The sequence below is a fragment of the Schistocerca cancellata genome, chromosome 4 (assembly GCF_023864275.1).
Source record: "Schistocerca cancellata isolate TAMUIC-IGC-003103 chromosome 4, iqSchCanc2.1, whole genome shotgun sequence".
Taxonomy (NCBI): Eukaryota; Metazoa; Arthropoda; class Insecta; order Orthoptera; family Acrididae; genus Schistocerca; species Schistocerca cancellata.
Window position 1 is genome coordinate 660,286,546 of NC_064629.1, and position 13,747 is coordinate 660,300,292.

The 13,747-nt window shown below is 36.4% G+C and overlaps 1 protein-coding gene across 1 annotated transcript in view; it reads left to right on the top strand.

The window, feature by feature from the left end:
- Positions 1-1,945: 1,945 nt before the first annotated feature.
- LOC126183644 (protein Hook homolog 3-like) overlaps positions 1,946-13,747 on the top strand; it is a 177,463-nt gene continuing 165,661 nt past the window's right edge. Inside the window, exons 1-2 of the mRNA XM_049925784.1 lie at positions 1,946-2,374; positions 13,470-13,555. Coding sequence (XP_049781741.1) covers positions 2,336-2,374; positions 13,470-13,555 — 125 coding nt within the window. The 5' untranslated portion in view covers positions 1,946-2,335. The remainder of the gene's footprint in view (positions 2,375-13,469; positions 13,556-13,747) is intronic.

Consider the following 13,747-nt stretch of genomic DNA (forward strand, 5'->3'; position numbering starts at 1 on the left):
CTCATATTCAGGAGGGACATGGTTCGTATCGCTTAAGGTCTGTCCACATGCACTGATCTGTCTGCGCAGATGTTTGTGTGTGGAACAAATCGCCACAAATTTGGTGCGTCCATAAGACACAGTTACAGTCTACAGATAGCTCGACATCTGTCGGTCTAGGTAAGAACTTTCAGTCCCAAGCGGTTACCATTTCGCAAAAGATATTTCTATGCTGAGGTCTATGTTCGCATCTAGCCTTAAAAACACCAACAAAGTGTGAGAGGCAGAAAGAACGCTACATGGTCAAGATATTGACACATTAAGCGACAAACAGTTTTCACATATTTAGATTTGTTTTTGGAAGTTGTCCACCTTGAACTAGACACAGCTTTGTGTATTGCACAAGGCAGATCCTCTTCAAAAACAAATCTATCTGTAGGCTGTAACACAGACGAAAGTGCTCCAATCGCAGGATGATTATTTCACATATTTACTTCATAAGTTACATGGCTATACCGACGACTGGTGAAATTATTTGTAAAGGGACATATGGTCATGAATATCTACTGACGCTCGTAACTCCTCATATAACACGGCAAAATACATGTATGAGAAGAGTATTTTCACCTGAACTGCTGATAATGATATTGTGATACCTGGCAATAGGAATACATTCCAAGGATTTAGAATTTTTAGATACTAACGTCCAAACAATGCTGAGCCAAATAATACCTAACACATGCAAAGCTATATACACTGTTCTGATGAAGGATTTTATGAAAACAAGTAAACCATCTCAGTTATGAAAGATATCTACTGCATGAAGTTGCAGATAAGATTTTCTGATGTATTTTGAACTCTGTACATTTTAATAAATTATGGGAGTTGCCAATGATGATTCATTTACTTTGCTTCTGAGTGTCTACGGTGTTTTGGTTCCCTGCTTGAAGTCTACCAGCAACCTGTTATAAATTTTTTCAAAATATAAAACTCCATTCTGGACTCTAGATAGGGATTTATGATGTATGTGGAATGTTTTACTTTTAATATTTTGGTAGTGAATTATACAGTTCACTTTTGATTCCTTTTGTCATAAGTAATATTTTCCGTAAGGGAACCAATATATTGACACAGAAGAGTAAGATTACCCATGTCCCTGAAGACACTGGTGCAAGATATTTTGGGTTAGCAACTCATCACAATATTTCGACTGCGCTCTGATGTGGAATATTTTTTTTTTTTTTTTTACTTCAGCTAGAGTGAGACAAAAGATTATGGTTAGGAAAGTACTGAGTGAAAGTATGCTAGCAATCCCTTTTGCTGATCAACTTGATGAGAGAAATTTCTCAGTACAAAGCAGGCGATGAGTCCTACATTTTTCATATGTTCAGCATTGAAGTCCCGAAAGGTCTGACGCGTATCAACCATTTTAGCATTCACCGCGTACGCGTAGTCGATAGACACTAGACTAAACCATGTACTGGAGAAACAGCTGACGTTTAGCGCACCAGATTTGCAGCGCTCTCCAGTCCACATGCTCAGGTTTGTCTGTGCGGATGTGATTTGCTCCCACAGATTTGACCAATTTTGCTCAAACCGCCAGCTACAAGTTCCATGCTTGCACATGTCTCATTTCTGCGCAAATCATCTGTCCACACGACATTTCTGCGCAGGCGCAATGTGCATCAACATTTGCGCTGACAGGTTGTTCATGTGGGTCGGTCTTCATTCGTTCATATTGATGTGCGTCTCAGTTGTTTCCGAAAATCATTTCAATTGAATGGGTTCGATCTACCTCCAGACCCTTATCCAAAAATGGTACCTATTCTCCTGTAAATAATTCCTACTCATCGCGTAATTCTCCGTGGCGACGTATATGGATCTTTGGCGATGGTCGCGTGGGTGTATTTTTGTAGTTGATCATGTTTGGAGTTTGCGTGTTTTTGTACAGTAGAATTAAATTTTAAAACATGATACACAGGCTTCTCTCCAGTATTTAACGTAGTTTGTACATGTGTCCATACCATGAGGTAGTTTCGTAAATTACTGCAGAAACTGTCCGTAGTCTGACAAATGTCAGAGAGGTTAACGTGTGATAATGCGATAGTGAGTGCCGAATGTATAATGACATTGCAGTTAAAACATGTACAGATTATTAAATGAAAACGGAATAACATGTTAATACTGAAGTTCCGTGTTTTGAATAAGTCCGGGAGACCTATAAATTATGCACACTACCTCGTGTATGACACAGAGCTGTTTAAAACAATGATCACTGATCATAATCACAAAAATGTACTGTAGATAAAAAGTTAGTCTCCTTATGTAGTTGTAAACAACTCAAGAAACAGCAGACATGGATAAAATTCAATTATGTGAAAGCTTGATGAAGTGGGTAAGTACCGCAAGCGAGTATGTTTACAATTTTCTGATACTTGAATTGCCAGAAACAAAAGCACTGACAGCCGAAGTTCTGACAATAATGTTAGTGATACAGACCAGTCGATAGTGCGAAAGGGTAAAAATGTCATTAGCTGAAACGTGGTGCTGGAAGTAACATGTTTCCGTGGAACACCACTGTCGTTAGTCACGCCGTTTTGTGCAGTTACTCTAGTACTGCTTTCGTGTAATCCTGTTCAAACACTTATTAAAGCAGATAGGTCACGACTGTCATTCTAAGAACATTGGAACCGAATGCCCCTCGGTCTGTTATTTGAGAGGCATTGAGATCTGAATGAAGCGAACACTACTGTTTTGTAGAATAAAAGCCACATTACAGGGGTCTCTTTTTTTTTAATTAATTCTGCAGAATTGAAAGTTTCTTTGCTGATAACACAAATAAGTTACAGCTAGGACAAAAACAGCTGTGCAATTAATGTGTGCAGCAAAGTAAGAAAGTGGCATCAACAGGATCTCAACAAGGAAGCCATTCCCATTTTGTAGCTCACGTTCGTTGAAGACATCTTAGAAACTGTGTTATCAATACACAGATGGAAAAAAATACATAATTTGTAGGCAACCTTTTTTGTCACAAGTCCAACTGAATATATTGTTCTTACCTGTATTTCTACTGCAAAGATAACTATCGTGTTATAATTCATTTGCTGTGTCAAGTGAATGTGTAGTAACCAAAAAAGTTGGGAAATTTTCACTGCACAAGTTTCGCATGCATTTCTCACCCGACACTACCTCTTACATGTGTGAGAAATAGTTAATATGGCCCAGTTTTTCTTAGTGTAAGGGGATCATTTAATATAATGTGGATTAGCCATCATATCTTGCCAGTAGGGCCCCCATGGAATCTTGATTGTGATGAAAGATTGATCTGTAGCATAGCTGGAGGTCAAGATTAATTTGGAAGGTGATAATTTGGTTGAGAGTTGGCAAAATCAATGACTATGGATGCAGAATATAGGTTGTAGCAACTAATTGACCCATAATACAGCCTAATGTTTACATTCATGCAGCAATTAATGTTTCTTGCCATATTTTGCACATTTTCCATTATAAAAATTATAAATGCAATGTAAAATCAGATAACAAGTCACTGACAAGGAGTTTGAATAATGTTGTGTACATATATTGCACATAAACTATGAAAGTTGCAAAGGTGTCTGCTATGTAACTTTAACCATATATCTGTTTAAAAAGGTAGTCGATATATGCAGTACCTCATAAGTAATGCATACTACACAATTAAAGATTACCTAGAGGACTCAGAGTAGGGTTTAGTAATGAAAGTAAAAAACTACACCACCTTGTCACATTACAATATGCAGTCACATTGTAATGCTTTTACAACCAACTGTGCCAAGATGTGTAGTGTATGACAGTAGTGTCTTGTCATTCTCCTGAGCTCAGTGTGGTGCTCATCAGGGATGATGCTGAATTCCCATAGCAGTATTATAATAATGTTGAAGACATTTTGTTCACATTCACAAAAGCACAGTTTATGGTTAACATTAGTAAGAACTTAAATGAGAAGTTTCCAGACTTGACTTGTTATTCCTCATGGTCTGGGAGGCAGTCAGGAGCAGTTTTGGTTGAGGTGGAAAGCTGCAAGTAGGACCTAAGTACTGTTACCTGCATTTTTCCCCCCACAGTGTCAACTCACAACGTTCATTGTATAAAGTTTCTGAGACATATCTGATTATTAATAAACTTAGTACATTATACTGAAACATCCTTCAAGGAGGCCACAATGCATGATTTATAATAAGATTTGAATAAGAAAAATGTTGAACTGTTGCCTAATGTACGTTTTCTCAGCTAGTCACTGTGTGTATGGGTTTGAGTTGCACCATATCACTGTTGTTAACCAGAGACTGTTAGATGTGACTATACAACAAAATTACTTTCACAGACAGTGAAACAAGTGTCATTTTACTGTGTGTTGTAATAGATTTACCATTCATTTACACAAAATATCTTTAGCTCTATAGAGAGTGCTTTGTTGGGAAACTTGGAGTTTTGAGGTGATTCTTTTCAGTCCATAATGACCCCTGTGGCAACTGTAACCAATAAAATAGTATGATCGAAGATGATATATTAATTACTTGTGCTATTAAGTCAGTATCATGTAAAACAGGTTATCCAGTACACTTTGGTTTATTCAGAAATTGCTAATAAATATCAGAGTCTCTGCTGAAATTAATAGACTGCTATTAACTATCTAGCAGATGGTCCTCAGGATTCTTCCCTTGCTCATCATCACTGGTGTTCCCCCTGTTTGAGCCACTAAGAATGCAAATGGAATATATGCAGTGCCTATGAGTGGCAATGTCACTTGAGTTCTCCAGTAAAGCAGACTTTATGTTCACAAGGTGTCAGATCTGGACCAAGCTTCTGCCCTTGTTGCTGATGTGTGATAAGTGTGTGGATGTTACTGTAGGATAGTCAGAGAGGGAGTAGTACATGTAGACTGTGGGTTGGAATTTCATCCGGGTTACTGTAGTGGAAAACTGAGTAGGAAACTCAGCAAGGCCCTCCCACAGAACTGTAGGCTCTGCAAACAAGACAAGAGAACTGGGGCACTGATGAGCACACTGCCATGTGTTCCTAAACCTCAACAACAGTTATAACAGAGGAACTTGTCAATTTTACAATCACATAACTCTATACTATTCCTTGTTGACATGTGAAATGAGTATTGCTGATTATCACTTCCCAGTAAGGTCTTTGAGATGCACACAAAGCACAACACTGTCTAAATGAGTGTGCTATATTCTAGTTTTTCAAAAGAATTTTGTATCCAATGAACTCTCCTATTATTGGTTGAGTACTAGCTTGATACTTTCTTGGGCTGTTTATTGGTTGTACAGTTCTTTCATCTGTGCTCATTAGATCATAGAAAATGCTATGAAAGCAGAAAATGAGCACTTTGTGTAAAATCTGACAGCTGACTGTCAGTATAAAGAACTGTAATTTAATGCACACAATGAACAAGGATCATCATTTGATAATGCACACAATGATCAGTAACAACCTATGGGTATCTGGGAGTGCCTATTCAAAACATTTCAAGATGGCATCACCACGTATATAGTTGTGAAGAAGAGAAATGCTTGGATGAAATTTTTTGGATATTTCACAAGGGATTGTAATACATCCATGTAATAGGTTGCTTCCAAACCCCACATTTGACAAATTATTGACTACTGTTTATCAATCTGAGTACTGTACTAAGTTCAAATAATAGAAGAAATAGTGAAGGTTAAAAGGAGATCAGTAAAATTCATTATGTGTGTCACAGAATCTCAACCAACTCCACAGTAAGCAGTAACAGAGTCTATGCATCGTGATGAGTCTAACATTTTGTGATTTCACTTTTCATTTTGGGTCACGAAATATTATTTCCTTCCATGAACGTCTTGCTTCTTGACAAAACTAGGATAATAGGGGCGTATGAAGAGTTCTTCTTGTGTACTGTCCCTAAATGGAGCTGTAAGGGAAGAGAAGTGTTGTGGTACACTATGAACCGTACACCTACGATGACTTATGAAGTGCACACAAGGCTGGTCCAAAAACATTTTTGCACATAAGTGACTTACTATTTTGTGCCCCTTTCCCCTGTTTTCCCTTGTATATTTTCACAACTGATTGTGATATGCACAGTATACAAATCTTACACTCAAGCTATCCTCACCCCATTCAACTTGGCACCTGAAGCAGACGCTAATAATTGTGATACATCCTGTATAGAAATGTTGCAGTTGTGGCATCTCTGGCACCCCTCTCAGTTTGGTGCCATAAGCGGTGGCTTTTGTCAGTTTGGCCTTAAACCAGCCCTGAGTGCACATGTAGAAATCACTCAATCTTAAAGTAATTGATGTACTACTTAGGTGATGTGGGGTGCAGATTTGCAGTCTCCAGAGTAATATAATGTTAACTGGTCCATACGGAGTGTTGTCTGTTTGAAGTATCATGGAAATAGGTCCAGGTTCATTAAAACAAAAATATTTTGTTTCACACATGTGGACTTGGGGATTGTATCAACACACAAACAACAAAGACAATGAGATAGGACATGTTTTCAGCAGCAAACCTGCTCTTATAAAAATAAACGTGTTCATATAAAAAATTATGCAGTATCCAGTCAGTTCAGAAGTCATCTTATCAATATAGATCTATTGTTTCAAACTGGAAGAAGGACCCGTAGAACCTGGAAATCATTGGGAAGCTTGAAAAGTACTGTCCACCTCATTTTAACTGATAGTATGAAAATATGAAGATCTGTACTTGCTTTGTGGCACTAACTCAAAGAGTAATAAAGAGTTGCAACTGACACGTTTTATGACATATAAGTACACTATAATCACATACTTGTAATATACTGTAAATGCAAATACAACATAGCATAAAATAAATGGTCCATAGCAAATACTGAAATATATATGAACACAACTCTTTTTTTTTTGTGAAACTCGACAATTTTCAATGTTGACTCTCTTATAAATTCACTGATAGGTCTTTTGATTTAAATTAATCACCTAAAAAGATGAATTATTTCATTTAGAAATTGCTTTATTCATATAATTTTGCAGTAGGAACAGTATTATGCCCCAAATATTGCTCTACATGTTTTGATGAAACCAAGAAAGGTTAGTTTGCTTTAGACATGACACACAGACAAGAGTTGTTGTTACAGCTGGTTGTAGTAGGAAGGAACTGTAACACCTGTAGTAAAGTATGGAAAATAGCTTCTAACAATTCAAAGTCATTGCACAGCAACTGCAGAACATAGTGGAGGTGATTTGTTGTCATCTTCATAATCTATTTCAGCTTGTTGTTTCACAAGAACTGCACAGCTCACTAACATTTATTGATGAGTGGAAGTCAGGACGTCATTAGCACAAGAATCAAAGTGTCAAAATGTTACACTTGCTGCAATATCTGATAGTATTTCATTCTCATTAGTGGAAATCACATCCTTCTACAACAATGGACAATATAGAACGGGCATTTGCCAAGAAATTCAATGCAGTATGTTAGGTTACAACATTCCAGACAGAAATAAACATCCACATTGTTGTGCTACTTAGGGTAATCTTTGTAAGCATTACCAGCATTCAGTTGCTGTACTTTAAAATCAGAGCAAGTCGGAGCACAGTTTCTCAACCACTGTTGGGCCTGTTTGTGAAACATTGTGTCTTGAAGGACTGATATCTTTCCTTAACTACCCAGATAACAAGAGTGGGTATAAATACATTGCAGCACAGGATGTGCTACATTCTGATAGAAGGATGGCTGTTGAGATACAACAGTTGTTAGTGGGCAAATTCTGGGACACTTGTCACGTCAGGTGACTAAGGTCCTTCTACATATTTGGTCTACAGATCCCTAGCATTTCAGGTGAGAAATCGGTTCACAATTTCCAAACAAAGGACACTTAGTGGGACTGGTGTACAATATGGGAGGAAAAACACTCAACCAAATAAGAGCTTGGGTAGCTTGTTCAGATTACTAGAACTTATCAAGTAGAAAATTTAATAAAGAACAATAATTACCCAGTTAAAGTTGAGCTGTACCTAACATTTGAAACCAATAAAGATGTTATGGTAAGCCATGTTTATATATGTAAATGGAGCAGACTTCCTGAAAGATTGGAAACTAGAAAATGTCACAGTGTACACAATTTGATGAAAAAGGATGAGTGCGTGCTAGAGAAAAAGCATATTAAAGCCAGTTTCATTGAAATCATCTGTGTTGTTTCAAAGGCCAACAGTTTTGTTGTAGGCCTACTACATTGGCGTGCGTGTAAGGAACACACAACATGTAAAAAGTGTGGTAAGACAATCCCTGAACTGGAAATTTCAGTTTTCATTCTCACTTTCATACTTTAAGTAACCAGAGAAACACCATGCCTGGATTCAGGAAACCTCTAAGTTCACTCAAGAGAATTAAAGTAACATAGCTGATACTGTATGTTGAAGTTAAAATTTTCTAGGAAATGCAGCCATCTAGCTTTATTGCATTATTTGTATCTAAACTCATGAAACTAGCTGTGTGAAGCATTGGCACAACACAAACAGAAATGGAAATTCCAGAAACAACACTTGCCAATGTAAGGATAATAATAATAAACAAAATAGTGTACACTGTACAGCTAATTGACTGGGGCAGTGATCATAAGTGGGAAGAGCACCTGGCAGAGGTGATCCACGAAGCTACTATTGTGTTTGTACCAAAATAAAATGTTTGCTAAGGGTAAATGTTTGCTAACAGTTAACTGACTGGTGCAGTGATCAGGAATGGGCAGAGGTGACTGCTGGCTATTTTAGAAGACAGCTTATTCGGTGGTGTAACAATGATTGTCAAATTAAGTTAATGGTCAAAGAGGCCTCACTGTGAAGAACCAGAAGTAAACCATCTACAGATAATTTAGAAGTGTATTCAATCTCAAGTGCTCAATCTAGAAAGATTTTTTTTAGTGAGGAGAAAGAGGCCATGATAGGAATTCCACTGTTGTATAACACCATTCTACATTATGAATAAAAGTGTGGGACTCTATAAGGAGGACTTCAGGGAAAGAATAAATATGGTCCATACTACTGTGCTGACAGATGTCACCATACTTTCCTCACCACAGGATATAGCCCAGGCAATGGCAGGATTCACACAGAGTGGGATAACAAATTTTGTAAATAACCACTTGTGAGCAAATTCAGATTCTAGAGCAATAATAGAAGTGAGGTGTCAGGTTCAACTTAGTATCAAAGGCTGGACAGAAAGAATGGATGACAGACTCGTAGGTCCATACTCATTATCAGACAGATTAACAGGTACTGTTTATCACCAATTTCTGCATGACACATTACCTGGACTACAGGAGAATGTTACCCTTGCAAAAGAGACAACAGATGTGGTTTATCCATGATGGGGGACCACCTCTTAATCTACTACAGTAGGTAACATAAATGTTTAATGAGCAATGGTTTTTTAGAGGACATTCAGTAGATGGCCTCCCAATTTACCTTAATATTAATCCTGTAGAATTCTAGCTTTGGGACATTTAAAAGCATTGGTGCATTCCCTATTCATAGACAGTTTGGATGTGTTACATGTAGGAATATGACCTAGAGTTGTAAAACAACATTTGGCTACTGTGGACGATTGTCAGTGAGTGTAGACTACAGTAGTTTTCCTAGTAGCTTTCGTGAGTTAAGATCATAACCACATTATCTGCATGATAGGTGTGTTAATACCTATAGGGCATTATCTCATTTCGATTGCTTTGTTTGTATATGCTTTCGGTGTCCTACATGTTTCCCCTAGAAATCAGGAGCAGTGAATCATCTAGAGACTGAGTGTGGATATATAAAGGACAATGTAATCCTGTAACATACAGAACTTTTTTTCTACATAGTTATCCTCCTGTCTACTACTTAAAAATAAATAGTATTTATAGGAAAATTGAAATTGTCATTGTTTAATTCAGGTTTTATTAGAAAATTGTTGATTTTTAACATGAAACAGGGACATAGTAGTAAAAAAATAAAATGCAATTTCCTCAGAAAAATGTAAACTTAACCAAAAAACCTGCTAAACAAAAACATTCAGACATCACTTCAATACTTCCTCAAGCCTATATAAAACAAATTTCTGTTATTGCTAAACAAATTTTGCATTATAATAGGAAATTCTTGCCTTTGATCATGATGAAGTTAGATTTTATTATTATTTTTTTTACTTATAAAATGCAATTTGTATTTTGTAAGGATATAAAATACACAATGGACTAACACTGAGTGATTTGGGGTTCAAATTATGTGCAAAACAAAGAAACAAAAAATTAAGTGAAGTCGTAGGCTCCCAGTTCCTCTCTCACACATTGATTTATGTTGCTTTCACTACCAATACCACCAGTGATCCTACCATTTACTACATCATTTATGTATTATTCAAAACTACTGAACTGTAGTTTTGGTAGGGCACAGCTCTAATATGACCAAATCCAAGGGCAGCTATGAGTGTTTGCATGAGTTCATGAGTTTCTGAGGAGGGGAACTGAGGGATATGTAAGAATGACTGGTAACCACATTAAGCACCTCCTGTAGTGTCAACTGACAGATGGCTGTGACAGGAAAGACTTTCCGATATCTCAACAAGTATTTGTGGACATATGTCTGTGGTACTTATTCCCTATTTTTGTCAAGTAATATCTGTTGTAAGAGTATGGGAGACATTTTTTAAACATCCTGTATAGCTTAAAGAGCAGAGGCTCAATAAATAAAGCTTAAATGGAAGACATGATTTCTCTCTAGAAGTTACCTAGTAAGGTAGTGCAATAGTTACGACAGTGCTCTCATATTAGGGAGGAGTGATATTCGAATACCTGTATGGCCATCCAAATTCAAATTTTTTACTTTTTCAGAATCATTTAAGCTGACTTCTAATGTGGTTCCTTCAACATCGCCACAGGCAGTATAAGTTTTTCACAATTATTCAGTATGAACTAATGATGCTTTGCTAATGACCTTGATGTCAAAGAGATGCTGAAAACCTTAACCACTTTTCTTCTTTTTTGTAGTAAATAATTTTTGACACTATTTTTTAAGTTTAACGTGTATGTTCTGCCGTATTTACCGTAGGAAACTGGAACTTCTCTGTCAAAGGGTTATGACTGGATTTATGCACTTAATCACCATGGTTAAGTTTCTAATAATTGAAGCTAATGTTTCACCACATAAAAATTTTAATATGTGGTTAGTGTAAAATATTATCCTAGTGGAATGATTCCTCTGAAAATGCGACCACTAATCACAAGTATTTTATTATTTTAAAGGCACTTAACAGCTGTAGATTCTATTACAAACTGAAAAATTGTAGTAACTGTGTAAGTTGTAAGACCGACTGGGAATTGCTGACAATTGTGGTATGACCTGACATTGATGTCTGTCAGTCTACCACAGAAATGGCTCTTGATTTATTACACAGTGCATATTTCACTGAGAACATTTCTATTTGTAATATTTGAACTTGAAACATTTATGGTACAGCATTAAATTTTATTTTTAAGGGTGCTTATAAAATTTGTTGTTTTGAAATTCATTTTGACTGAATATACTGGATATTAGCCTACCTTCTCAGAGTATTGTTACTTCTTTGAAACCACATGAATCATTTCCATTTCCCATTTTAAAACGTGATTTATTATAATATTTGCATCATGTGAAATACTGGTTCTCTCTCTCTCTCTCTCTCTCTCTCTCTCTCTCTCTCTCTCTCTCTCACTCACTCTCTCCCCTCTTGGTAATATTCTGTATTGATTTTCTGCTATCTGAGCTTCTGGTTTCAGGTACATCATTTATAATATCCATCAGGAACATTACTTGTTTTATCTCATATATGATGAGACTCCAGTGCCCATAGTTTGTCTGGTACTTTAACTTTGATAGGATGGTAGTCTTGGGTTTAAAGAAGAAATTTCCTCTGTTTGTGTACTTAACCGGATTTTCCCCTAAACTCATGGAAAGAGGTTTTGTGTCGCAGAGAATGCAGTGGACTCCTTCAGTTTTTACCATTTTAAGTAAACAACAAAATTTTCTGATATACTGTTTTAAAGTGTTTGTCTGTGCAAAAGCAGCTTTCTTTGTTTACTTCTTAAAAAACTGAGGCTGTCTTAGATTATTTTATTCGTTAGGAGTACTCTTGTACTCAAGCTTTTCCTGAGTTTTATGGTGATTTAAATTGATACTTTGATTTCCCTGTTATCTGCACAGGCTGGGTTAAGCAGAGATGCAGTTTTACTGTTACAGTAGCTTTTTCCTAAATGACTACTTAGTGTTATTTACACCAATACATGTAAATTGTGATGTTGTTTGCTGAGTCCTCATCTGAAATCTAGTGGACCAAATTAGATGTCATAATGGCATGAAATTCCTTGTTTACTTCCATTGTGTTGTTGCAATCTATTTAGTAGCTGTGCTCAGATGAAGACTTTAGAATGTTTGCTATGTGTTGTAACTGCGAGATTCAATTATAAATTATCACAGTAACAAAATTTTTTTCTTGAATTCTATCTATACAAACATTATTGAATCAATCTACCTAGAAATCGTTGTATGTAATCTGTACTATAAATATGTGCCTTATAGAATCCTGCCAGAATCTGTAATATGCCACTTTTATGATTGTCAGTATTTATATAATTTAATTCAGCTTTCCCACCCATCATTCATGACTGGAACATGGATGTAGATGTGGATTTTCTGCAACTTTGATAGCTTTACTTCCACAGTGAAAATTTTTCAAAGTATATGAAATTTCACATATAACAAGAAAGTGGCTGTCATATTTTGTTTGGGTTGTAAGCAGATGCAGCTTTTGGGGTTAGAGGTAGAGAGCAGGGGAAAGGGAAGGGAACATTAAATAAATGGGGATCAGTGTAGCTACAGCAAAGCCACTGTAACTGTGTAATTTCCTGTACTTGATCCTGATTTTTACCAATAGAAGCCTGCTGTGGCTAGAAGGTCATTGTGGTTTCTTTTTATTAATATTATATTTTAGTATACTTTAGTATCAATGGAAAATTGTGTGTACATGCTGGTGCCACAAATTGGAAAGGTGAAAACGTTGATGCAATTCCACATATGACAGAGTGCTTATCAACTTATGGGTTGTGCTAGTACTCTGTGAATGACATTGAGCATTTTGCCGCACCAAAATATTAATAAGTCATAAGATGTAGAAGTATATTTAGTATGTTTTCTGTGAAGCAACCTAGTATCTTTGTTTGATGCAAGGAAAACAAATTGATTCAGCATTTGGAACTACCTTGAAATGTATAAACTACAGAAGATTAACTTTAGTACTTTCATTGCTTTGAACATTCTAATCCATATCACACTTTGGTGAAGGATGTAGCAATAGCAGTAAAATTTAGCTAGTTTCCAGTAAACAACAGATTAACATTCTTCATAGACTTTTTCCGAAAGTGTTTTAGCTTAAAAATTTCAAAGATTAAGGAAGTTGTTGTTTCTTGCCTGCAGCTACAGACCTTCGATGTTGACGCACCACATTCAACAGTGGAAGAAGTCAGTGACGGTGTTGCAATGGCTCAAGCATTGGCACAGATGTAAGTATGAGTATCAGTTTCATAACCCCTCATTTTATTGTGTTTACCAAATGAATCTTGTAGTTAACAATATTTCATGCAAATGCGCCAAAGGTAACCATTATATTACATCTGCAGTAGGAAGAATTATTGATTTTAACTGACATACGCACTTCCCTTGCCACATTTTTATCTGTGAACATGAAGGCTAAT